Source organism: Acanthaster planci, linkage group LG01, assembly GCF_054643075.1.
Source record: "Acanthaster planci isolate LZ-2023a linkage group LG01, COTS_SCS, whole genome shotgun sequence".
NCBI lineage: Eukaryota > Metazoa > Echinodermata > Asteroidea > Valvatida > Acanthasteridae > Acanthaster > Acanthaster planci.
Genome location: NC_141777.1, coordinates 33,488,537 through 33,515,804, shown reverse-complemented (window position 1 = coordinate 33,515,804; position 27,268 = coordinate 33,488,537). Strand labels below are relative to the sequence as shown.

Below are 27,268 nucleotides of genomic sequence, written 5' to 3'. Positions count from 1 at the left end.
GTATGCGGGAACTGAGTCCACTTGCGTAATAGTACAAGGATTGCACCTGCTGCTTCCACCACTGTTTAAAATAAACAAATGTCAGTGGCATTGACTTACCTTCTCCAAGCCCCAGTGGCAGTTTTCTTGATTATGGAAGAGTCCATGGAGCTCTGGGAGTTCTTCCTGGATGACGTTGACGTGATGGTCCGAGTTGATGAGGTCTGAACCTTACCCATGATTCTGGCGCTGGTCTCCCCAGCATTTGCTTTACGTTCCCGCATCGACTGAGAGCGTGCCTGCTGAACGATCTGCCCACCAAGGCTGAGCTCACTCCGTGGAGTTTGCTCACTGCTGCGGCTAGTGGCCCTCTGCCTGCCGGTGTCAATCCTTGCGCTGGTAGTCTTTGTCCTGGAGTGCAGGTCCTTGGGACTCTGACACCTGGCCACAGATTCCTTTTGAGATGGTATGGATCGCCGCAACATGGATGAGTTTCGGGAGCTGCTCATGTCTGAGATGCTGGAGCTGGGGCTAAGGTCACCCTGATCGGGGCCGGGGGAGTCTTTGCCATCAAAGCGGGACCGGCGCAACATCGTGCTCCGGGTCTGCCGTGGCTTGCTGAGGTTAGCCTTGATCTTGTGTATGATTTTGGGACTCGTCTCCTTGCTCTCAGAATCTCTGGGAGTTTTGCGACCAGTGACGCGGCCGGTTGGAAGTGATCCCGTTACACTGGTGTTTCGTCGGAATGGTGTTGAGTCCACAGAGTCACTCATGCAGTCAGAAGTAACAGAGGAGTCTTTGCTTGGTGCAGTTTTCTCACTGCGTTTGTATCTGGAAGGCTGTGATAAACGGTTCCAGATACTGCCCTTTTTGTTCTTGTCATCAGGAGTTTTACTCTTGGAGTCTACCCTCTGATCATGAGCGCTCCTGTTACCCTGATATCCTGAAGGTGGAAGACTGGCTTGGTTGCCCCTTGGGGGATTTGCTCCAGAGGTGCCAACTAGACTTACGCAGCTGGCTGTGTCCAAGTCTGTATCAATGTCACCATCAAATGAGCGATGGGAAAGGTCGTAAGACTCTGAGATGTCCGGTGAGGGAGTTGACCGCTGCCGTTCACGCATACGCATCTCCAGACTCTTCACAAATGTTTCTGTATCCTTCAGGAGGATCTCTGTGTCCATTGAAACCTCTGTGTGGAAGTCCTCATCTTCACGTGCCTGCAGCGTTGATGGCGATCCCACTTCTGCCCCTGCTTTGCTTACAAACACTGCAGGGTTTGAGTGTGTTGACAGTTCTCTCCAGGAAACATTAGCATCATTTGTAGCTGGCTCTTCCTGTTGGGGAGCAACAACACGGTCTCGGTTGCGAGGACTGTAGAAGGCACTGGATGGTGACTGTCTTACATGTAAGCCGTTCGCTCTGGTAGAATCCTCAGGAGTGGTCGGTTGGGGCGATTGCCGGTCACCCCTCTCCGGTGGGGTTGCCGGCAAGCGGCGTTTGCCTGACCTCCTTGGTGGGGCAGTAGGGGCCTGCCCAACCTGATTAGGAGATCTGCTGGATGCTTCCTCCTGGACTCCTGTGCCTTGACTGAGATCTCTGGGACTCTGTGAGGTGTCGCTGCGTGGAGATAGGCCATGCTCTCGGTGGCCCGTGTCTTTGCTGGCAAGTACAGCCCACTGACGGACCCAGGCTGGAGCAGTAGATGATCCAGTAGAGGGAGGCTTTGGCTACGAGAAGAAATTACAAATACTACTTTCAAAAACAACACTGTTTTTCTCCAAAGTGGTCTTAGGTCCAGGCGCCTTAATAGAGTAAACTGATGGAAAGTTATTGTCTTTTTCAGCCATCTTAGAACAGGAGTGTAAGTGAAATACCCCATGTACTTTGCCATGTGAACACACAGGAATTGGACAATCCAAGTCCTTCCATTCCATTATGCCTTCTTTCAATTCTGTGCCTCTGTCTGGTAATATCAACTCTTTTTGCTCCCATACCAAATGGCATCCATAGCTTTCACCGTTCATGTCCAGTTGCCAACATTGGTCATAGGAATGAACTGAAGTGCAACCCAGTGAATCTACCTGGGCACTGCCATGCAGTGAATACCTATAGCTCCATAAATTGAATGATCTGTTATAACTAGCCAAACATTCTGTTCATCATGTGCACACAGAAGCAATGAAACTGGATTCTCCATCGAAAGAAAATGGGGCCAAATTTACAATCACTCAGCTTATAAACCTCAGCTACATGTACATGTATGTTTGCATTTTATGAACATGTTGGGCACAGAATCACATTCTGGCCAGTCAACACAATGTTGAACACAACACAGGGTTCCCACAGAAATCCAAAAGACTAATTCTATTACTTTTCCAGGACTTTCTAAGAGTAAAATATGATGATTTCCATGCCATATAATGTCATTTTGTGGAGAAATGTAGTTTGGTATTACGAACTGAAAGACTGTGATAGACATTGCTATAGACTGAGGCTGCATCCCAATCTGTTGTCTAGAGCTAGGTCGAGGTCTTCCCTCCAATGGAAATGTGCGGAGACTCGTGGACAACAGACCTAGCTGTAGCTCTGGAAGCCCGTTTCGGACACAGCCTAACAATGATATAACCTATGAATTTACTATTATTCCATTATCATATGAAAGCAGTCCATCAAACTAAAACCCTTCCATGATCTTGATTTCCACGACTTTTTAATGACTTTTTTTCTACCACAACAGGAACATCTCACATTTCCCAATTTTCCAAGACAACTTTGTTTCCAGGATTTTTATGACAGTGGGAGCCCTGTGACACCCAAAGTCCCTCCAGAGTGTTAAGGCCGTTCATTCATAATCAACATAATCACTGATAGACATGTAAATCTGCACCATTTTCTGTCCCCGTGTAAACCTTGCTGCCAATATCCTGCATTTCATTTCAGCCCTTATGTGTGAATTACATGTACCGTGCATTGTGGTTTTAAGACACACTATCTTTGTCGATTAGAAACATACCTGAAAAGGAGGTTTTGCAGTTTCCTGATCACCAGGCTTGCCATACTCCTGGTCCAAATATCTACTGACATCCATCTCCTGGGTTGCGACGGTTTCCATGGTAACCACCTCCTCCTGAATCTCCTCATCCCCAACATCCTTGTCGGTGTCCTCGTCACTGCCCTGCTTGGCGTCCATGCTCGCGCCCACCCCAAACACCTCGTCGATTTTCGACCGCGCCTCCAATACTTCCTTAGACTGGCTCTCACTCTCGATAGTGTAGGTCCCGGACTCGCTCACATTGTCCCCATTGTGGTCATTGTGATCCTCATTCCTGTGACGGCTGTGCGAAGTCTGTGACTTGACTGGGCCAGATTTGGAGGGCACGGGTTGCCTGGCTGATATGTTCGGCCGCATTTTTAACTGCTTTGCTGCATCAACTTTACCAGCTTCTGCATGTTGAACAACATAAGAACTGTTAAAATTCAACTGTCCAAGTAACAGAGTCAGTTCTAAATAGAGCTACTGGTATTATAAATACATTAACGAGGATACCTGTCAGGATCAGTTCTGATTACTATTACTGGCTGAACAAAGGCAGCAGTGTTAAACATATTGCTATGGTGCCTACATATCACATGAAGCAACACATACATGTTTCATAACCACAGAGGAATTTAAATTCAAGACAAGACAAGTAAGATTTCATAGAAATATACCGGGGGGTATGTACATACAACTTCCTTTCCCAGAAGAAAGAAAACTATTCGTGCTGTTTATTTTGCAGGGAGGCTAACTAACATAAAATGTACAAGACACGCAGGTCTTGTGCAACACGATTCCATCAGGCCACAGCAGCCGGCAAAACTGGGCACTCAGCAGGAATTTTGAGAAATTGTGCCATTTTCTTTCTAGACAAGCTAGATGATTCCCCCAAAAATGTATGAGATTTTACCTGAGTTATTAGCAGACCTGGAGTCCCCTTGGCCTGCTCTGGCACCCTTCTTGCCAGGAGCAGTGGCCCACATGGTGTTGAGTTTCTGGACAGCTGATGGTGACATTCGTGGGGACTGTCGGGGAAGAAACGTAAAGCTCAGGATCAAATATGTCATCTCCATTTGTGACTGCAAACTCTGACGGACCATTCTGCATTTGGTGAGTGAGGATATTTTCCCCTTAATTTCCAGCACAAAAAAGTGCTATGAAAATAATGCTAATCTTTTATCAAGCCTCAGTGCGAGGCAGGGCTTGAATCAATAAGTTCCACTTCTCCATAGCAGACATTTAAGCACTGAGTCAAATGGACTGCACTACCAACAGTTGATGGGGACTCTATACTTGACAAGTGGATCAAGTAAGAAGAGCCAAACAAACCTGAGCAAAGGCACATGGTGGTAACAGTGCCTAAGTCCCCTCTCTTTTCCACTGCTGATTGACGTCTTAGAGTGAAGTTACTCAAATGAGTGCTTCACAACATTCTGCTGGTAAGGACCAAAGCCTTATTTGTAATAACTATGTTTTCTCTACACAGTATTTCACATTGCACGTTTGACAAAACCAAACACTTGAAGATAAATGTGCTCATTAATAAGCAGGGAGTCCCATAGCTGCAGGTATTGCAAGCAATGCCCTGTTACTCAACAGATGCTAGTGAATGGTAATTTCAATCCATTCTATGTAGAATTACCGGTACCCCTGACAAAGAAAGGGAATAGTGTGGATTATTTCAACTGGGTACCAGGCAGAATCTAAAACTCTTATTCTAGCTAAAATTGGCTGTGCATGATTAGCACAGCCTGCACCAAATGCTTGCAAAGCATGCGCGTAATGACCACCTCCCCCGAGTGTAAAAATACACCATCTCTTGTTCTCGCATAGAGCTCATATTACCTGGTAGCTGTCTGGGTCTTCCGATAGGTTCTTCTTCATTCTCTCGGCCTTCATCTCCTCCACCATCTTGCTGCTACCCTCAATCTTGCTCTTGACGCCCGCTGGCACAAACTCGCTCAGGCTCTCGTTCATGGACAGTTTGGGGGCGTCGTCCTTGGCGTTGAACTCAATGGTGAAGCCCACGTGCTTCTCCGAGGCCGACACCAGGGTGACCTCAGTGTGCTCTGGGGTCGGAGGCCGCTTGGCGGGTGTGGTGGGGTTGAGGTCGGTGACAGGGCGGGTATACACATGGACTGGGATGTCATATTCCCGTTCGGCCTCATTGAGGGGTAGCTTAGTGGGACGTTCCAAATACTTATGATTTGGGTGATTGGAAATAGCATCAACATCTGTGATGAAATGAAAAAAGTTTCGGGAATCTAGTTTAGTCAACATTCACACATAGCATGGCCCAATGAAAAACTGATCTGTTCAAATGGCTACAACATCCCAGTAATGATGAAATTTCTTCTCAACTGCCAGTTGAAACTGACAAGAAACCTTTCCATAATAGTTTGTTGGCTCAAAAGAAAATCGAAGAATTGCTTTTGTGTTGACATGTTGCAGTATAACTGTAGTTTTGATTTGATACCCAGCGTAACTGTGTGGGTTTCCAAAGAATCCTGACAGGCAAATCTGGACACAGTTCTTGGAAATGTAGACACTAACAACGAACAAGATGGAAACAATGATAATTTGGCAGGTGAAGGTTTTGGATCCAACTGAAGTCAGTCCCGTTTGTTCAGCAAAAACCTGATAATCTTTCTCAGTGAGACCTGTACCAATCAGCAACCAGCACCTTTGCCATTGGGTGCGTAGTCTAAAGTCCTCGCTTTGCGTCCTCCTTCGTCCTTCTCCTTGACTTGCCCCTCCTCTTTCTCTGTGTCATCCTGGCCCCACCATGCAGGCTGGCCATAGAGAGAGGACGGTTGGGAACTCACGGAATGCTCTACTGAAATAGATCACAGTACAGATCGTCACCACATGTATTGTACATGTTGTACAAGCAGATTTCCTCCAGCCTTGGGAACCCCAAAAGTACTTAACTAAATTTTGTTTAAATTAATTTATTCCAATACACGAATGTTACTTGTTACATGTATACAGCAAAGGCCAACATATTAACCACAATAGCTATGTGTGTGGGTCATTCCATTAGGTTGGGGCATTGTTACGTGGGTAAAAATGAATAGATACATGTATTTCCCTGCATGTGGATTCCAAATTGACATTGTTATACATCTTGCAAGGCTGAATACAGAGGTGTGAGTTATTTTTACAGAGTAAATGACGTACATGTACTCTACAGGTCATGACAGGTGGTAAAAGTTACCCATGTAGCAAGGACACCTGTTACAAATTGTGCCCCAAACCTCATGGAATGATCCGTACACAGTATGCTGAAGCACAGCCATCACCACTATGACACTATGCCACAGTGGTGAAATGTTCGGAACTATTTCATCAGCCCTTCTGTTGGACCTTTTCCTTGTACCTTGTTTGAGCGGGGTTGTCCTGCCGTATGACATCACCTTGTTCTCCACAGGTGTCGTCCTGGGTTCATACTGGTGAGAAGTAAAGGCATCATGATGTCTGCTGGCCTTGGATGGGTATCCCTTCAGGGGAAATCGATGGGGAAAAAGGGACTTGATTCATACATGTACATGTATCTGATGAAACAACTGCACTATTGGTTACCTTATATGGGCCAATCGGTGAACAAAATCCCTGTTGGTTTGGAGATGGTAGAGTAACATGATATCACGGCTGGAATGGATGCACAAGCAACTACGTACATGTATCACTGACCAGACTAATATAGCAGCTCAACTGCATGCATACCATCAACGATAAAGGTATGCAAGGTGTATCAATATCCTACTTAAAGCAGAACAGGATTGGCACACACCAGGACGGGATAAATTCATGCACCTTTTGTAGGACTTTCCAACTGTCCAAGGCTGAAATTCTCAAATTTAAGGACTGAAGTCAACACTAAACCTTAAAATGTTTTAAGATATGAACAACAAAAAAGCGTGCAGATTCACAGAGGTGCTTGATGATCAAAGCTATCAAGTTGAGACCTTGCTCCAATTTTTCAAGAACTTCAAAAACTTTCACGGTGGTGAAGCTGAAATTCAATGCTTTACAGGGATCCGAAATTTATTTCATGTAGGCAAGTACATGTACCAAGATTTCCAAGGCTAATGAACCCTAGTCTAGGGGCAGAAACATACTGTACGGTAAATATTCCTGAACAACCAGACAAAGTAAGGCACTCACCCCAGTGTTTAATTCTGGAGGTTGCAGTATTCCCTGAAACCAGAAGGTGTCAAACAACATAATGAGCATACTGTACATGCAATTAAATAGGACACGCATCCGTGTACCGGTACATATAACTGGTACTTGTGCATGTGCAAATGTACAGCACAAGGATATCAAATGTGGTCCTTCACACCATCTGGAATGCACACGTACAAATGTACATGTACAGATGAATACGTACCGTACATGTATATGAGCCTAGACATGGACTACAATCTTTTTAATGATCAAGGCATTGTACTGCTTTGCACGAAATCCTACATGTACATTAGGTTCCTGCAGGAGTGCAGATTTACATGTAATCAGGGATACTTATACACAAGAATATAATATCAAATCAGTGCTCTGAAATATGTGATTGCTGAGCTTGTACCTTCTTCAGGGCCTAAAGAAGGTACTCAGTTACCGAAAGCTTGGCAATCACATATTTCAGAGCACTGATTTGATATTTCTATTCTCGTCAATATTCTGATCACGGTGCTACGCAGCTCTTCCATACTTGTGCACAACTGGGTAAGAATGTGCGTCTACATGTGCAAGCATGTACCGCACAAAATTGACTAAACTACACAACTGTCTCAGTCTACAAACCTACGCATGCTTCTACCGGTACAAGCACCGTTTTCTAACTCCATGCATGCTTCTACCGGTACAAGCACCGTTTTCTAACTCCATGCATGCTTCTACCGGTACAAGCACCGTTTTCTAACTCCATGCATGTACCCAGATGCTGAACGAACTAATAACTGACTATAAAGCAGATATGTTCATCTACCTGTATACGCCGCAAGAAATGAGACCGAGGGGTACCCCCCAATATGTCCAATCCCTATACACATTCCAGACTAATGTTACTTAACACATCCCCCCAAGATGTCTGAAAGGAATTCCCTAGATTCCTGCGAGACAATGACCAACACAAAGCAGGGGGGTTCTCTCCGTCTCATACCTTGCTGCATATCCATCTACCTGTACACATACATGTATACATGCTTAATTATGCACAACAAATGACAATACACTTCATACATGTACATTAATGTTACAGTGTATTTGTCAACATTCAGGGTCCTATACATCTCTGTTGTAGAAACTGTATAGCGTACAGTAACTATTGATTATCTCTTTGCTGTTAACTGGGCAAGAACTTTTCCAGTTTGACATGATGATTACATGTACATATACCCAGTACATGTATGTGTACAATGTACACGTACATGTATGCACATGTACATGTTCATGTACCAGCGCAGGAAACTGATGAGGTACACACTGCAAGCAGAGAGAGATGATAGCATGCGATTCATCCAAATTGGCATTCTGACTAGCCAACCTTTCATGCAACAAAAATCTCGGCCATGTCAAAGCCAATTACATGTACTCTTGTTTATTTAACTTTGCTTGCCGGATGATGACAAATGATCATTTATCAAATTTATGAGTCTGTGTGGGCAGGATCAAGCGGCATGTGATAAAAGCAGGGCACTACACTACATTTACATGCAAAGAGTATTCAAAGTACTGGTACATGAACATGTACATGTAGGAAACATGAACGATCATGCTGAGAGATTTCTGATAGAGAGGATTAACAAGAATCATCTACAAATGAGCATCACTGAAATTATTAGTGGATATCAAGACTATGTATGGTAAAGAAGCACTGTGCGTACACAGAGTACATGTATACCTAGAATGGAAAGGAGGAAATGGATTTTACATTTGCTTTTGATGTCATCACTTTGTTTATTACTCGATGTTACATGTGGGTTCGTGTGGACATGGTGGAAGGAAACACAACATTTACACTGATGTCTTTAACACGGTCAATTACATCAAGACTCAAATATCAGATGTTCCAGTCAGCAATAAAGAATGGAAAACAGAAACATTCAGTGTTTGTTTTGCAGGACCGTACCAGTACATGGACATATAAAGTACGGTATGTGCAGGCATTGATGGGGCAGATCACACTGTCCATGGAGGAATAAAACCTTGGTGGGCAGGCGCTCACCGTGTTCAGGGGACAAGCTCTTTTGTTAGGGAAATTTCAACCAATTTGTGGGGACATTTCTGAGTCCCTGCAATGTTTTCGGTCCTCCAAAATACGTCAAATGTCAGGTGTATGTCCCCACAACTACTGTATGGTGAGGGAGTTAGCGTACTGTCCATCAATATATGTACTGGTACATGTACATGTATGCAAAAACACATAAAAAACAGCTATGTACACAAAGATATTGATACACACACAGTAAGCAAATCAGCTATGTACAATGTACATGTAACTACACTACACTACATGTAAGCAGTATCTATGCATTTACACATACATGTAGCTGTCTCCTACACTATGACATATGGTGCAAACAGAGGACAAACCTCTTTCATTCCATCCTCATTTTTAGTTTCGTCACTGATGCCTTTCGTCTCCTTTTCATTGCTACATGTACTCTCTGCACCATCCATCTCCTTCAAAATGTTCACAGTCGACGTGTAAAGAAATCCAAATACAGTGCATGTACAAAAGACACTAATGACAGACTGGCACATTGGTCAGTTCGCGTGAGGGCACAGCAGAGTGCAGACGGAAGCTTGTCAAGGAGGGATACGGTTGAGGCATTATAATTCAGGGGAGGAATGCTGTGGAAATTTAACAATTCATGAGTTGGGGGGCAGTTCACATTAATGTACCGGTATGGACAATTGGACGTACCGATATGATGCAGTTTGATGCAGGTCCTTCATGTATACGTGTAGCTCTACATTAATATTGTACTAATATTAGTACATCTTTTATGCTTGCCTAATGAACATGATGAAAGTCGCTGAATTTCAAAAGTGGACCTGCATTGTAAGTTACAGGTAATGTGACCTGGGTCAGTTTTACTTTTGACATACCGTACTTAATTAATGTAAATACATGTACATAAATATGAAATGAATATGAATATATGAAATCTTACTGGTACATGTACATGTACATGTGCATGAGGGTTAAATGGAACAGGTCCACCACACCAAGGATGCATACATGTAGTACAAAATATTATATAAAGGGTGAATTCACCTGTTTTGTACAGGTATCTCATTGGTACAGTACAAGAATGTACCGGTACAACACTGCACTGTACATGTACGTACATGTACAGTGCACGTACAGTGTACGATGGTACATGTACAGTGTACGTACAGTGTACGATGGTACATGTATGTACATGTACAGTGCACGTACAGTGTACGATGGTACATGTATGTACATGTACAGTGCACGTACAGTGTACGATGGTACATGTATGTACATGTACAGTGTACGTACAGTGTACGATGGTACATGTATGTACATGTACAGTGCACGTACAGTGTACGATGGTACATGTATGTACATGTACAGTGCACGTACAGTGTACGATGGTACATGTACGTACATGTACAGTGCACGTACAGTGTACGATGGTACATGTATGTACATGTACAGTGTACGCACAGTGTACGATGGTACATGTATGTACATGTACAGTGTACGCACAGTGTACGATGGTACATGTACGTACATGTACAGTGCACGTACAGTGTACGATGGTACATGTATGTACATGTACAGTGTACGTACAGTGTACGATGGTACATGTATGTACATGTACAGTGTACGTACAGTGTACGATGGTACATGTATGTACATGTACAGTGTACGTACAGTGTACGTACAGTGTACGATGGTACATGTATGTACAGTGTATGTGCCAGTACCTACATGTACATGTACGCAAATCTACATATCTGTAACATGCTCTTTACAAAATTCAATGTGAACAAAAAAGCCAATTGCAGATCAGTCCTACCATGCCTACTGCACGTATAATCTCACTACATGCAGTGAACAAAACAAACTGATGTACCGAGGTACTACAGGTACCCGCTACATGCAATTTCGGTTTTCTTTTTAATGATGCAAAACCCTCAGAAACACAGAAAATGCAAACTTTTGCCAAAGATTCAAAACTGTACATTTATTAATTAAAACCTGCCGAAGATGATCTTCCAGAATACCAGTAGCTAAAGAGCCAAATTCAATCAATCAGGACATATTGAGACTACTATCACATGTACATGTAGATGAGTGCAATAGCTCACTATCCTTTTTGCCTCATAGCTATGTCACTATACATATTGTGTGTTCATGTCCAAGTGAGTGTCGACGGTAGCATCAAAAAAGTTTGTCTTCCTCGTTCCTGAAAACTTTAGAAAAATTTGAAAAGAAGAGCAGACCTATATGTATATACATACATGTACATGTTTGATTATTGTTAATATTGAGCAAATCAACCCACTTGTGCATAACTGGTATTTCCATACAGTCTACCAGTACGTATGCAGTATGCACCTTTACCATTTTACCTTGTTTCAGAAAATTCAGAGTTTAGATGACATAAACAAGCTTGAATTTAAGGCTGGATTTACATCTACATCTACATCATGTACATGTAGGCCAACACCCACCTACCGGTATGGTATAGTTGACATTGTCTTGCTACGAAGGGTTTCCAGCTGTCTGTATATATCATTCTGACACAAGTCAAATTACCGTAGACTACAGACACGAACGTGTCCTTAGAAATGTGACATCACTGGCCATGCTTCGTATTATCTTTCAACTTATTTTTAAACTGCAGCGGTACACAAGAATGCGTACTAAAATCATCCATCCAAGTGGCAGGCAATTGAATTTTCAGTTCCAGAGGATTGGGCAAGTAATGAAATGTACAAGTTTTCAATGATTGTCAAATCTTCAATGAATTAGAAACTCATCCATGGGAAATAAAAACAATCATTTATAAAGTCAAATTAATTTACATAATCCATTCAAAACAAGTACTACATGTATATCAGGCAACAACAAAAAGAGCTTCTTTCAAAGGATGCTCACCACCACTTTTTAAATTTTCAGCTTGTATGAAATTGTGACTGCTCTAGAAAATGAGACATTGATGTGAAGTACAGTGTGCTGGTATCGGTAACACATGCTTTTACATGTATGTGATAAACAGTAGTAAGTATAGCATGAAACTCAATAATAAAGGTATAAGACATTTTGGAGAACGGTTTGGTTATACAGTTCTCTCCAATCAAGTTTAACTGTGCACTTGGTAAAAGTGACCTTTGGGGCTTAAAATCTGTTACAGAAATCTACTTTCACTGACTGGATATGCAATGAATTATTTCCTGATGAAATATATCGATGTTTTCCCTTTTGTGATAACCCTTTAAGTTTAAGGAGACATGAAACCAGATCTTTTTGACTTGAATATGGTACATCTAAACGTACATGTCGGAAATCTTACTTCCAAATTTATTTTGACTTTCCACCTTTTTTGTCATGTTAAAAAGGAAAAACTTCAACATTTGGGGTTTCATGCTGTGAACATTTCCATTTTCATGAACTGAAAATTTCCATATTCATGAGCTAAAAGTGTGATGTCGTTCAAGGCAGAACAGTATATATGTAGGTACAGTGTAGTGGCTCCATACACGTAGCTCCATACCAATACTGGTACATGTACATGTCACACTTCTCTATACTTGTCAAGATTGTGTTAACTACACATACATACATGTATACCTTGTTTGCATTATAGTAATTGCTACTATTTCTTCAAAACTTTGTTGGGGAATTGTTACGGACAAATCTTTTGTACTTTTTCTTATGCTCTTTTAATAAGTAGTGCCTTGTGTGACAAAAGGTAAACTAGTGCCCTCTGAAATGCATTGATGAAATGATATTCTAAGAATGACGAAACTACAACCTTCTAGTCACTTTGAATGGAACAGAAAATCCAGATCTTGTTTGTGTTGTTGTAGCACATACATGTACATGTAGCAATGTGTACCAAAACAAGTTGAGCTGAAAATCCATTGTATCCGTTAACTCTCTGTCAATCATTAGAACATTGTGAACACAAAAAATCTCTTTCACTTTCACAATGTCACACTGCTGAAGTGACCTCAAGCAGTCAACCAACTTTAAACACTTTTGTACTTATATACAGTACATGTACATGTAGGCTCAAATAAAAATATCGCACATAACGTAAACTGTACACAAGGTTGAAAATTGAATACACCTTCAATAGTTTGGTACGGTATCTTTTCAGTGCCAAAATATAAATTTTGCTTCCAAAGCTACATGTACATTTTATTATTGATATCCAGATGACGGATTTCATTCCATCATTTAAGTCTGTTAAAAGAGGAAAAAAGCTGACATTTACATCATACATGTAAACGAAGTGACAGCCTGACTCAACACAGAAGGCCTTACATATGTACATGTAGGATTACCAACAAAACGATTTATATGTATGTACAAGAACTCATACATGTACATGTACGTACATGTAATATGCATGTCTGGGCTACAGGTCACATTAGTTTTACTATTTCAAGTGGAAACTCCTACCCTACATGAACTAGACATGTGCATTTCCACTTCCTGATCCTAAGATACAAAAATATTTTTCTATATCCCAGCAGGAAGTTTGTGTATGTAATGAGTCATTATGGTCATGCCATGAACTGCATCTGAATATACATGTATAAGCTTACAAATCGAAGTCTAAATGCAATTACCGGTAACACTAACTTCCTGGGCATTATTACCGCGGACGTCCTCCAAAATCCCCCAGCTAAACCAAACAGCACATTCTTTCTGACACCAACTTCACAGGAGCATTACACCCCATTACAGCAACCATTTCCCTAATTGGGATCACTGCTTTATACAATGTATCACACATGCAAAGTGTGCATACGCACATAAATACTCGTACCTGAAATGACGGACATCGTTATGAACATGAAACTTGTTGGAAAGAAAAAAAAAACTCCTGGAAATCTCCCAAATTCAATAAGCCTTTCATACCACAAGAAGACATTCACATGTGGGGCATGTGCTAGAGTATGACCTCCTGGCACCATTTCCCATTTCACCTCGAGAGCCATTTGACGACTAATGAGAAAAAAGCATGCATGCACAAAACATGCATACATTTACAGACAGTGAGCTACGAAAAAAGTGTAAAACAGACACTGACTTCATTCACATTTTTTAATTGCAAAAAGTTATTAACGGGCACAATCGCTTGTGTATGAAAAAGAGTCCACAGTGCTGTGCGCCTGGCAACAAGCCACACTCTACTGTGCATCAAGAGGCAACAGGCCACTGTGTGCACTTCTTATGAAACACCTCTGTTTACATGTTTCACCGGAATGTTAAAACAATCAATTTAAAGGCCCGTTTCTGTAAATGCTCTCAGCTGGAACCCTTTTCTTCACTTAATACACAAAAAGTGGTAATTGCGTGCAATGTATGTACAGTGTAAACTGCTATTGCCATTTACATGTACATGTAAGCATAATTCTGATGTGCTTGGGGTGTGAAGGGATTTGATTTTACTTGTACAATTGTCCTTACAGTCACTCATCATTCTGTAATTCTAAAAAACAGAGAGGAAGAAAGGAGAATAAAGGTTGCACAGAACACTCCCATCTCCTCCCAAAAGATCAAAGATATCAAACGAGTCTCAGAGAATTATTGCCATGCCTAACTGCAACAGTTCTGTACATCAAGGGTGCCTACTGAGGTGCAAACTGAGGCACACGTGAGGGGTTGGCTCCCTCCCCCCATCATATTCTTTCCTCATAAGTACCAAACAATCACAGACGGACTTAGCGTGTTCATTAAGCAGAGTTACTTACCAGTTTGTTTACTCCGTCTTCTGCTTTGAATTGTCGTAGGGTACTAGGGTCCACTTCATCAAAACGATACGTCACTGGATGTGGCAAGCTGGTCAAGGAAGTTACAATCAAACTGGACCAACTACATGTACATGTACTTATGTATAAACACGAAGCACCCCAGCCTGAGAAGTTTGCGCATAAATTTCAACACTGTCCCTAAATAGGGGCTGACCTGTACCACACACTGAAGTTGATCAATTAACATACTGCACCCTGTGCAAAATGTTGCTCCAAGCACCTACACAACTAAACCTAACCACGTCTGAACAGGGTAAACAACCTACCCTGTATGTGCCGATGAACTAATGTGAGGTCTTACAAAATGCCGAACACACAACAGCCATAAAATGTTGCAGGGAGTAAGGAAAAATGATCTTCTGAGAGCACCCTGTGGAAATTCACATGGATGTCAACACCACCAACGGAGTTATTAAAGCACACACATGGTGTATCCATGCAATTCCACCTCAGGGGGCCTTTCATGATCTCTTTTGGTTTCACCTCACCCAGTTTGCAAGGACAATGAGCTCTTTGGCCCACAGAGACCACAACAGCGGGCTGTGGATTTGAACAATGCCTCTTCCAAGGGCCTTTCTTCCCTTGTTTTATCTGCAAAATGGAGCATGCCTTTGGCCATCGGTGGGGTGACTGGCAGCCACATTGTAAATGGAGCTGATAGAAACTGTAATGTCATACACAGAAAAAAAAACACCTTTTGCTATATCCCTTTGAGCTATCCTTTCATTATGCTCATGCAATTGGAATGGAACTTTACAACTAGAAAGCAGCAAGTAGGGTCAGCTGGAAATGATTGATTCAACTGTGTTATTCTTAGAAACGTGACTGTCAATGTGAGGTACAAAGCTCATGCTAAACACTTGTAACAGACATTCTGGAAAAGCATGTGGTTCCTGCCACCATGGATCAAGATGGAGTTTTCCATTTAATTGACAGGTGCAGTGCAGTGCAGTGCCATCTTGCATTTTGCAGGGTAAAGTCTGCTCTAATGGCCCATTTAGAAAAGAAAACTTGTATACATGTAGTTTCGGCAGTAAGGATTTAAGAAAAATCAATCTAAAGGTTGGTTTACACTTGGTGTAAACGTGAAAACAAACACAAAATCATGATGTCAGATCAATTGTTCACATTGCGAATTTGTTGAAAATTTATGTATTTCAAACTCGGGCAAATTTTGCCGCAATCATTTTGCGATGTAAAATTTGCCTGAAGTATGAGCCATCCTTTTATCAGAATGTGCATCGATAGTTACGAACTTTTTTCTTTCTTGATGTCAACCTTGATATGGTTTGGCCCTTCTACTTTTACTTCTTCAGAATTCAACTTTGTTCACTTCCAAAAGGATATCATATCCAAACCTAATAGAGTCTCCACGCTGTAAACTGATATAAGTCTGATCAGGTATTCTGGTTTCATTAACGAATGTCTGCAAAAAGAAATCAGATGTAATTGACAATGTGATGGAAATGAATTAGACTGCATCACAATTATCGGTAATGTTTTTCTTATAGCAATCCTTTTTCATTTGAACGTTTGTTATATTTCAGTTGACTTTCGTACAGAAGAAATTATACAATGACTCAAAGCCATCAGGAACAACTGGGCCATGAAACCTATTTTGATTACAAACAAAAATTCTCTTGCCAAAGATACTCTAAAAAGACCTTTCTTTAAAACAATTCGTTGACAGTGTTCCAGGGAAGCAGTTAATCCATGACATTCTCATAAGCACGATAAGGAATGGCTTAAATCTTTTTAAATGCTGAAGACGGTAAACTTTGAGAACTCACCCCATTTAAAGTCTCCATGTCCTTGATGAAAAAAGCCTTGTCATATTGGTCAAAGTTAATGACAGAGTGGCGCTTATCAACGCTCCGAGACTAAAAACAAAACAAGAAACACAGACATAGTTTTACAATTTAGTCCCAACTTACATGCTAATAGATGCGCTGTACCTCTGCTGTATTTTGACATGGTTGGAAAGGATTTTAGTTTCTCTTAACCTTCTCATCCTAGGAATCTGTACATACTAGAAACCTCTCTGAAATCCTCCTACACTTGACTTTTTTCAAGAAGCATCTGTCCCAAGTAAAGTACTAGTGGCTGGGCTCTACCTTACCGAATCCTACAAAATCCTCTGCAGTGGTGTACCCAGGATTTCGGTAAAGGGTACTCCGGAGGCATACTCCTTGGGAAAGTTTTTTACCCCCCCAAGGGTTGCTGGCCCTAACCTTCCCTATTCACACAAAGTTAAACACCCATATGGGACTTTGTGCACAGAGGCTGTTGGACTTTGTTTTTCTGAGGTATGCCAAACCCAAAGCAAAAGCCAGCTGTTATGGGCCTACCAGGCCTATCCCCACAGAACTAAACACTTTACTGCTGTTTAATTCTGTGTGGCTGGGGAAGGTTAGGGTTAAAGGGACATCAAATCTTACAATCTGGGGCATTTAAATGTCGCAAAAGACAAATCCAAGGCTTCTGTTTGGTGTGTGTTTCATGTAGTAAAACAACAGACGATTACAGAGGATTACAAAAGGTGAATTTGTCAAAAGCCCTGGCATCTCCCACCCCCTTCCCCTGTACATTCTTGCTCCAAAATCTTTGGGTGGACTTTTAAGAATCTACTACAGATTGGCTAATGACCACAAACTCACTTGAAAATTCAAAATATGAGCCATAACAATTGATTATATTGCTAAAAATTCAAGATAAATTGAACCAACCCCATCCCTCAAAAATGAAAAAAAAAAACGCCCGCCAGTGCTAACATTAAAATTGGAGCAACCCCCTTCCTGCTTACACATAAAACAAAAATGGAATGATACAAATGAACACAACATGTAAAAGTGACTGCATTTTTCAGAACAGGTTCAAAACTCGTTCATATTAAGGCATACTTGAAGAGGTGAAATATGATACATGTACCCTCATTCCTTTTTCTATTGGTGTCAAAAAGTATAATCAGATCCTCATTAAAATTCCTGCCCAGCGTCTCCTCAATCTGTCATCCCAAGTCAGAGTTGGCTGTGTCTGGCAAGTTACACAACAGCACACACATGTACATGTATGGGTGCATGTCTGTGCTGCATGCGGGCGCATACATGCATGTGTACATGTATTTCCTTAGTTTTTATGCAATGGTGAATCAGTAATAAGCGTACATGAACAACAGGTCATGAATATCACTGTCAAGATACATTGCACACACATGTACAGGGTACATGTAGCTAAAAATAGTTGGTTCTCAGGGAAAACTTCCCTGCCTGCATGTTAATGTAGATGGAATTCAGAATTTACGTAAAGACTTACATTACCTGAATGTTAATGTCGCAGTTGTCTCGCCCGACGAAGATCATAGACTGAGGCAAAATGTGAACTGCCCCTGTGTTACCCACAAGACACCAAGTCATGGCCGCCGCAGTTATCTGGAAGTCAAGAACATGCAGCATGCACCCGCCCTGGGCGTCCACAGGAAACAGTCATATCAAGGCCAAGGCTCCTCAGGTCAACTTGGGTCATCTAGGGTTGTGGAGCCGGGTCATGTATGTTTATCTAATGGACAAGCTGGCTGTCTGCAAAGACAGAAAACCAAACATAAACGTACATGTATAATGTACTTAGGAAAAGAAATACACTGTACTTGTATATGGAAAGAAATCCTTACACATGGAGGTCTTTGTATGTTTGGAAAGTGTACAATGCATACATACACGTATAGGGACATGAACACTGGAGTCAGAACTACACAGTATGAGATGTCATTAGTTGTACCCCTTTTAACCACACACCAGGGTTTCACCTTGAGCATTGAACACGTTATGGCCAGAAAAATTATGAAAAAAAAAGTGTTTGTGGCAAAGGAGAATGTTACCGACCAGGCTCAGAGGGTGAGAAATGATGCTCAGTCATGGTACATGTCCATTTTATCTCAGTCGATTTCCTCTTAATGAACAAATCTTGAATTCTGTGGCTTTCTTTGCTGAACAGAACTGTATGTACATGTCCGTATTCTGTAAAATTCTCAAACTTCTGTGATGTTTTCCTCGATGTCTTACATGTACAGTAGGTGTGAGCTGGCAATATCGCCCCAAAAGGTTGAGGTGGTCACTAAAATTAGTGAAGTAGACCACCTCACATTTGAATAGGTGGGAGAAACACCCGCCTCACATCATGACAAGAACAATTTCACGGGAAGTAAAAAATCTGAATAAATCAAACTCTGCGGGTACTGTTTTATATACCGGTAGCGCATTACAGGTCAGCTCTCTAAAGGAAATTCTAATCATTGTTAAATAAATTGCACATTCACAATCACAACTACAGTACATTTCCAACACAACATTTTCAAATGTTTTCCAACTGGAAGTGTACAACATCATGTACATGCCTAAAACTGACAATCATTGGGGGCTGGGAGAGGCACATGTACATTTACTGGACCATGCATAATTCATAGGCTATTAAAAAACCAGGATTTTAAACAGTTTTTGACTGGACAAAAGAAAGTCCTGTCGGTACACGTATGTCAGTTAGTGTAACAGACGAGTGCATCAACTTTACTCTAAAATTCTCACTGTACAGAGAAATATACATAAATGAATACACATGTGCAGTTGTATAAACGTAACAAGATTTGTCACTAAACCCGGCTTGGAAATGCCTATTATTGTAAGTGTGACTCAATTTGAAAATGGCATATGGTCAAAATGCCGCGGGCTTACCCAATGGGCAGTCTACTGGTACGTCTCATCACATGTAATATGTATTCTCCAAGCTACCGTTATGACAGTATACGTGTATAATGTATGTCAGTGACAAAAATCCAATCGAATTATTACTGGCTTATTCAACCATGAACATTCAATATGCTTAGCATCAGTGTACATGTACAGTAGCAGTGGCATGAACATTATATACACAGTAATTACCCACTAATTAGCCCTCCTATGATAAGATGCATTCTTGACACAGTTGTCATATCAGTCAAATTTCCCATATGTGTCTGAGTAGTGGGGGAAATCAAGTGGAAGGCATTTTTGACTGTTTTTGACGGTTAAAACAGAAGGAGGGTTAAGAGTTCTGTGTCCATGATCAGGATAGTAGATGAATACATAGGCCTATACCATAAGCATAACATGTGCACAATAACACTGTACATGTACACAGTGATTAATTCACATGGTTAGGCCTTTACATTGTAAATGGAAATACATGTACATGCATCATATTTAAATGAACACAACAGAACTTTCATGACATGAGCACTGCAGTACCATCCTACATGTACCCTCTCCCATACACCTGCCTCCCTCACATGCTAGTACACCTCCATGTATTCTAGAACCTGACAGCCAGAGGGGGTCTTTTGTTGCAGAGATCAACAAAGTCCACTTCCATTTACCCACCCTTTTGATACTATACAGACGTACATAGGGTTCAACACATAACAAGTTAACAAGTCACAATCATCTACAAGAAGATCCCACCACCAAATAAAAAGCATCCTAAGTGCTTCCCTGCCAAGGATACTGTGTATACCGGGGTACAAGTACATGAACCTTTGTAATTTACAAAAGGTTAGCAACTTCAAAGATTTTCCAGAGGTACATGTAAATGAACTCAAGTTTCACATTCAGGCACCTACCAGTAGCAATTGAGTAACCACATTATTTGTTCAACCTTGCTAGCAAGTGGCATGTTTACTCAGCACAACCTCGATCTTTCTTCAGCTGAGGAGGAAACTGCAAAATTGGGTGACCTCTAAATGGCCCGTTCGTGGTTCACAGCAACACACAAACTGAATTGTACGCAAAACATGTGCATGTATACATGTACACAATGATACACAGTTACATGGGGTAAACCCTGAAAGTAACACAGTGATCAGATTCCAGTTGGAGGTGCTTCTAGTTGAAAGCAGCAGGAAGGGTGCATGCATTTGTTCCAGTCTTGAACCCAGCATGGTAAACTTGAAGATCTGCATTTTACACAAAAGCCAAGTGAAAATCTAAACCACATGACAGCTGTAGCTGTATAAGTTGGTGCATGGAGGTAGAAAAAGCATATACAGACTCAGTGCAGTTGACTCTCATTATTATAATTTTTATAGAACACTGATATAACAAAATACCATTGGAGAGGACATGCATGTACATATACATGTATTTCCAGAATCCCATTTCTTGAATTCTTTTTGTTTTCTCTGTTTTTCCACTCCTCTTATAACAAAGTCCTGGTTATAACAAATCACCGGTACTCATACATATACCGGGCATTTGTCTGGTCCCTACAACTTTGTTATTTAACGAGAGCTGACTGTATTACAATTTTCCACATTCCTGTGAAGACGCTTTACATGCATATTCTATAAGTCCTTGGCTATTTTAGCATTAGTTCTGGAAACAATACTTCCATCAGCCTTCCCTGTAGGTTGTTTCTGCAAGGTGTGCAAGGATGTGAACAATCCCGCCCTCACCTTACTGCCACTCCTGAGCAGACAACACGCCTCATTCAGGTGAGACAGGCTACAGACTATCACATAATAATCAATCACACATAGCACACATATACTTGCTCACATAACACTTATTCCTACATGTAGGTGCTGTCTAGCAGTGATTTCAGCCATGCCTACACCATTCACAATCAAGTGCGAGTACCAATAGGCTCGCCTGAGGACTTACACAAGCCACAGTAGGTCCAATAGATCAAACGGTGAAGTCATCAAGGTGAACCTGCCCACCAAAACACTGTTGACTCCTGAACCATTATCACATCCAATGTGCTGTGAACTCCCTCACCCAAACACACTCAGCTCCGACATGTACGTACTAACAATAATGCCATCAACACAGACACGTAAATGAAGGTATTTCCTAGCAAGCCACGCAAGCTGAAATGACTCACATGGCACGATGAGTCATCGTTTCAGACATGTGGGGCTATTTGTTTTAATTGCAAGGTCTCTGATGTATATAATGCCTGCCCTGCAGCTCCACCTACAGCTCCATTGGTTACATGTGGGGATTTGTGCGTAACGGATCAATGGGCCTTTACAAAAACTGCAACACCTCAATGGCCCATCACACTCGACAATCACACACACACAAACACTTACTGATCCAAATACGGTTGTGGGGTACAAATAGGAAATTATACCGTAAACATGCAAGCACACATAACTTAAAATGTTGCAACTTTCTCAAGGTGTAGCCGTAGCTCTGGAAACCCGTTTCGGACAGGGCCCCTGTTGAGAAAACTTACATGTACTTGTACATGGTGCATTGAATGACTTCTGTGGCACCATATATTAGAGCATCTGACTTTACAACAACCTTCAAGTCTGTTGCAATATACAGTACATTACACAGCCTTCCAGTGCATGTGTACCTACATATACATGTACACACTACGTACACTCACTACACTGTACATGTACCTGTGTATTACACAGAACACTTGTCATTTGGTCATTGGTGATCCACATGTGTAAAGAAGCCACTGGCATTAAAACACAAAACTGCTAGGCATCTGAATTTCTTTATCTACTGGTACATATGTACTAGTACCTGTCTTTATTAACTCTGATGACATCCAAATGATGATGCATGATGCATCCAAATCCTGGACATTACCAGAAGTTTGAGGTGCCAATTACTACCATCGCTGATCATTTGGGGCTGTTAAACATTCTCAAATATCATATTACTTCCTCAGGTAGTATAAAACTTGTTGATGTCATTTTAGACACAAGTGGCTTACAAAAACAACCACCTCGGTCCTCACAGGCACCCCTGTTAACTCCTGGGTAGAGACAGGTACAAGAAGGGTCTACACTACAGTCAAACTTCCTCCTTAATTTTTGTTGAAGTTTGGGCGATCCTTCGGGAGCTGATTGGAATTCATGTTAGTCATTGTAACTGTTTCTTACTTTGTTAACTAAGAATTTATTGTCCTCGTAACCTGTTTTTCCCGAGAAATGAAATAAATGAAATGAAGTATCACATACATTCTCAAATTAAACACTGAAAAAAAAGTCAATTACTGAACCTACATGTAAATGTGAAATGTTCACAGAAAATTAGCGTCATGTTCACGGAGGAAAAGAAGAATCCTTATTTTTAAAAGCTGACCTGAGAATACATGTTCATGTACACTGAAACAAACTACATGTCATCACAAAAATAAACACGGTCTATAGTACCGGTACTATCCAACAGCGGTTGAAAAGTGTTTGAATATGAGTGTCAAAAGGAACCTTTGTCAATAAATGGGACATGCACCACTGTAGTCTTATGGTATGTGTTCTAAACTGAAACAACTTTGTTTTGCTACCTGATATACAAAATGTGGACAAAAAGGCTTCTTTTCAAAGATGCATGAAACCTCACAACTGTATAGAAAGATGGTGGTTTACCAGGTGGTTATTTCTAAGAATTCTGTTGGCTAAAGAGAGAGCAAAGCAGGCCCTGTGCAAACACGATGTATGTAGTTGGCTTCAATATGTACCGGTACATTAAAAGTCTATTCTTAATGTAGGTCCACTTTTATAAAAAAGAACTCTTTTTTTCAGCAAATCAGTTTGGTGATGTATTAAAGTTTCCGTTTATCACCACATTCAATTAAAACTATCAATTCTATTTCCAAAACTGAGTGCTCATAAAGTAGAGTCATCAGACCTACATGTACATGTACCAGTATTTATCTTAAAAAAAAAAAGGAATCATGCCACATTTTGAGATTGACTCATAGATGTGCCATATCTTCCAAAAATATGGGAGTGAATGCCTTGTGGATATACATACATCATGCACAGTACCTGTATGTACATGCCATATGTTAAGGAAAGACAGTGTGAGCTACTGTACATCTTGTATGTAGGTTCATACAGTACATCTTGTCATGGAGGAAGGAACAGTACACATGATACATCATGCGTATGGGCAATTTGTTCGGCAGTGACACGTACATGTACATGTTCATACATTACATGTGCACTGTATATGTACCGGTACATGTGTGTCCATGTACAGTATGAGTTATCATTGAAATCCTATTCATATACCAGTGCATGAATACTTTTTGTAGATAAATTTAGATAACTATGATTACCTACATAAGGTTACTGATCGATGGACTACCTAGTAATTTTGAAACGGAATTCTCAAAAAAAATGAAGTGTCCTGTGCTAGCTGTAAGTGAATTTTTACAGATCCGGTTTTGGTTGTTTTGAAATTTGGCATTCCAGGAAACTGCAAAATGGCAAATTTTTACTCTGGTATGCAGTTAACAGTTACTCATTTTTCCATCAAATTAGGTTTACAAGTAAGGAAAAATATTGCTGTAAACAGCCCAAAGATTTTATCCATGAAAAAGACAGTGCCAGATCAAAAATGCACATAATGTAGTGAAGTCTATAGACATGATACTGACAACGCATACATGTACAGTATAACACACCAAGAAGTTATGTTTTCACTGCATCCCTGCCAGTATTCTCACAGAATAGACAATTCCAACAACCAAAATAAGAAGCCATTACTGTGAGGTTATCCTGTTCACATGCAGGTGGTAGGCATGTACCACATTTCTCTCAGACCAATAGGGCATTGTGACTTACGGCACTGAAATGCGTGAATGTGGTCAAGTTAAGAATCGCTCGTGAATGTGATAGCCCCACAGGAATGACATCTTCTCAGATCCGTCTATACTATAATGTAAACATGAAGTCCTCGTTGCATTTAAAAAGCTAAAAGATGCTTGGGACAGTCCCCCAATGCTTGAATTATAAGCCCATAACCATACATGTACAAGTACATAGGCTGAAAGAGGTGGAGCATGCATTATCCAGAACTGTTGACAGAGATCCTTGTGAAGTTCAGTCCTTGCCTTAAGGGAAATATGTAATAGGATTTTTATGACTTGAACACATGAAGCACAGCTTTAGCAGTATCTACATGTTACCAGTGGGATGACTTTCCAGATCTCTTTTTTGGTAGTAAAAGCAAGAAACAGTTTGAATTTTATGCTAATGAAAGTTTCCATATTCATGAGCCAAAGCGTGATGCCATTCTGCTATTGGGTAGGTACTTTTGTACTGTTCTTCTGTTCTTTTGACGAGCACCTTGCATGACAAAATCAAAATAGCGCCCTTGACCCCAGTATTGAAGGTGATAGTTTTCCAAATATGGTATTTTCATCACCGCATCGACTCAATACATTAATGAAAGTATTTGAAAAACAGTCACCTTCTTTTCACTTCCAATTGAAACAAGTATTCGGATCTCGAGCGTATTGTCGCAACATACAAGTATGGCAATATGCATGAACACTGACAATCCAGTTGGACTGACTATCCACAGCATATTTCTTTTAAAATTGAGTCTGTGTGATAACAATTTGGTTTCAAGAGACAGAGCAAAAATTTGCAAGGAACGATGTACATGTACGAGTAACTCACACACAGAAATTCCAAACAAAAATGGGTGTGCAGCGATTGGTATAAAAAGTGACCTGGAAACTCACTGCATGTGTTAACTCATTAATGGAAGAGATAACAGGCAGATGCTGTCTGATATTAACGACTGATGAACACAGTACCAGGTATTATAAGATGGCCATTTGGCGCAAGTGGTAGATTTGTGCTCGAATCAACCAGCATTATTGCTCAGTCCTACTTGTATCTGTCAATCTTGCCGCGACCGGACAATCATTTTGAATTGACACATGTGGACGACTTTTGAAAAGCAGAAATTACACACACGTACGCACCGTAACAATACATGCATGCAAGTCTGAGATTTCACACAGGATCAGCAAGGTACATGTAACAGTAAGGGTTTGAAATAAGCCTACCCTTGAAGCTAGAGATTTGAATGTCAGTCTTGCAGCATCGATACCAGTACAAGCCAGCAGTTTAGTGATTTTTTTTCCTGACATATTTATATTATCTTCAAACCGTTCCAAAAATTTCAAACAGAAGAAACTATGCCATTTTAATTTTCTTCGAGAAAAGGCACATGTACATGTAAGCATGTAACTGATACGTGTACATTCTTTTCAAATACAGTAGTACATGTAAAAAAAAGATGGTTTATACACTGTACATGTACATGTACATGTAATCAGTCCAACAGTAAAGTTCAAAAAGTAGGCCTACTGGCCATGTGGTCCTTTTTAAAAAAATAAAATTCGACTGCTGGCGATCAAATTGGCCATGGGTCAAACAATCCAACAGCATGATCAATAGCGAAAGTACAGATCCATTATCGCAGTTGAAAATCCCAGAACTTTGTTACATTTCTCTTTAGCAGGCAATGGTGCAAAAGGGAATTTTGTGCCTCTGTAGTCCATTTTTAGGCTGTAGTGGTGACGTCATGCATTATGCTGACCCATAAAATTGATCAAGAACAAAATGACAATGTACACGTACAGGTTCGTGAAATTCAACCAATTTATTGTAGACCTGAGTGAAACGTGCTATGGTATGATGGTAGGCCTACCTGTAGTTTTGGCAATCATGCAATGGGCCAATGCCTCTCAGGATCCAAAAGATGCATGACATACATGTACACACATCTGACACCATGACACCATATCAATCTGCATACCATGCCTTGCATGCTACCGGTATGTAAAGTCAGGCCCAACAGGCTATAATCAGAATAGACATGATATCTAGCACATAGGCTACAGGCCCCTTAATGCGCGTCAACACGTACGCCAAGCATTGAGTATCCCTCAAAATCGCTCCCGGGGCAATTTTGACTGCCGAATGCAACACACACGTGTGTTGTACATGTCTGTTAATGGAGTAGATATTTGTGTCTATTTTCTTTTTCAATTCAATTAGATTTATTTCCTCCTCAAGGAAAACTTTAAGTACTGACAATGTATGAAACAATAGGCCACTAGAGGTGGCAAAACCTTGATGGCAAAGCTTGTGTCAGGCAGGCCATCACAAGAAATGAACAAGCTGACATGACAATATACATGTAGTAGAGTCCCCTGACATCGCTCACTTCCACACTCACTTGACTTTCCTCACACAGCCTTGCCAAACCACTTTCTTGAAAAACTTAGAACTGATTTGGTTATAAACTGGTACTATTCCCTTCTTGATACATGTACATGGTGTTGAATCTTTGTGAACAATCTCAGTGTCATAAAATTTCATTCAAAATTCAAAACTGTCCATGTCCAGAAATTGGACTCAAATTCAGC

At 40.9% G+C, this 27,268-nt stretch overlaps 1 protein-coding gene across 11 annotated transcripts in view; it reads right to left on the bottom strand.

Moving 5' to 3' along the window:
• LOC110987137 (uncharacterized) overlaps nucleotides 1–27,268 on the bottom strand; it is a 41,894-nt gene that overhangs the window by 12,584 nt on the left and 2,042 nt on the right. Inside the window, exons 1-13 of one of the 11 annotated variants that reach the window (XM_087135442.1) lie at nucleotides 21,730–21,928; nucleotides 18,361–18,618; nucleotides 16,834–16,923; nucleotides 16,391–16,469; nucleotides 14,984–15,063; nucleotides 9,611–9,700; nucleotides 7,184–7,216; nucleotides 6,396–6,516; nucleotides 5,700–5,852; nucleotides 4,862–5,250; nucleotides 3,927–4,041; nucleotides 2,993–3,423; nucleotides 100–1,706 (exon numbers count right to left, since the gene is read on the bottom strand). In XM_087135442.1, coding sequence (XP_086991568.1) covers nucleotides 100–1,706; nucleotides 2,993–3,423; nucleotides 3,927–4,041; nucleotides 4,862–5,250; nucleotides 5,700–5,852; nucleotides 6,396–6,516; nucleotides 7,184–7,216; nucleotides 9,611–9,700; nucleotides 14,984–15,063; nucleotides 16,391–16,469; nucleotides 16,834–16,923; nucleotides 18,361–18,495 — 3,323 coding nt within the window. In that variant the 5' untranslated portion in view covers nucleotides 18,496–18,618; nucleotides 21,730–21,928. Of the gene's footprint in view, nucleotides 1–99; nucleotides 1,707–2,992; nucleotides 3,424–3,926; nucleotides 4,042–4,861; nucleotides 5,251–5,699; nucleotides 5,853–6,395; nucleotides 6,517–7,183; nucleotides 7,217–9,610; nucleotides 9,701–14,983; nucleotides 15,072–16,390; nucleotides 16,470–16,833; nucleotides 16,924–18,360; nucleotides 18,619–20,690; nucleotides 20,714–21,729; nucleotides 21,929–27,268 lie in introns of those variants that run through there. The other 10 variants (XM_087135450.1, XM_087135452.1, XM_087135447.1 and 7 more) reach the window with 10 other exon arrangements.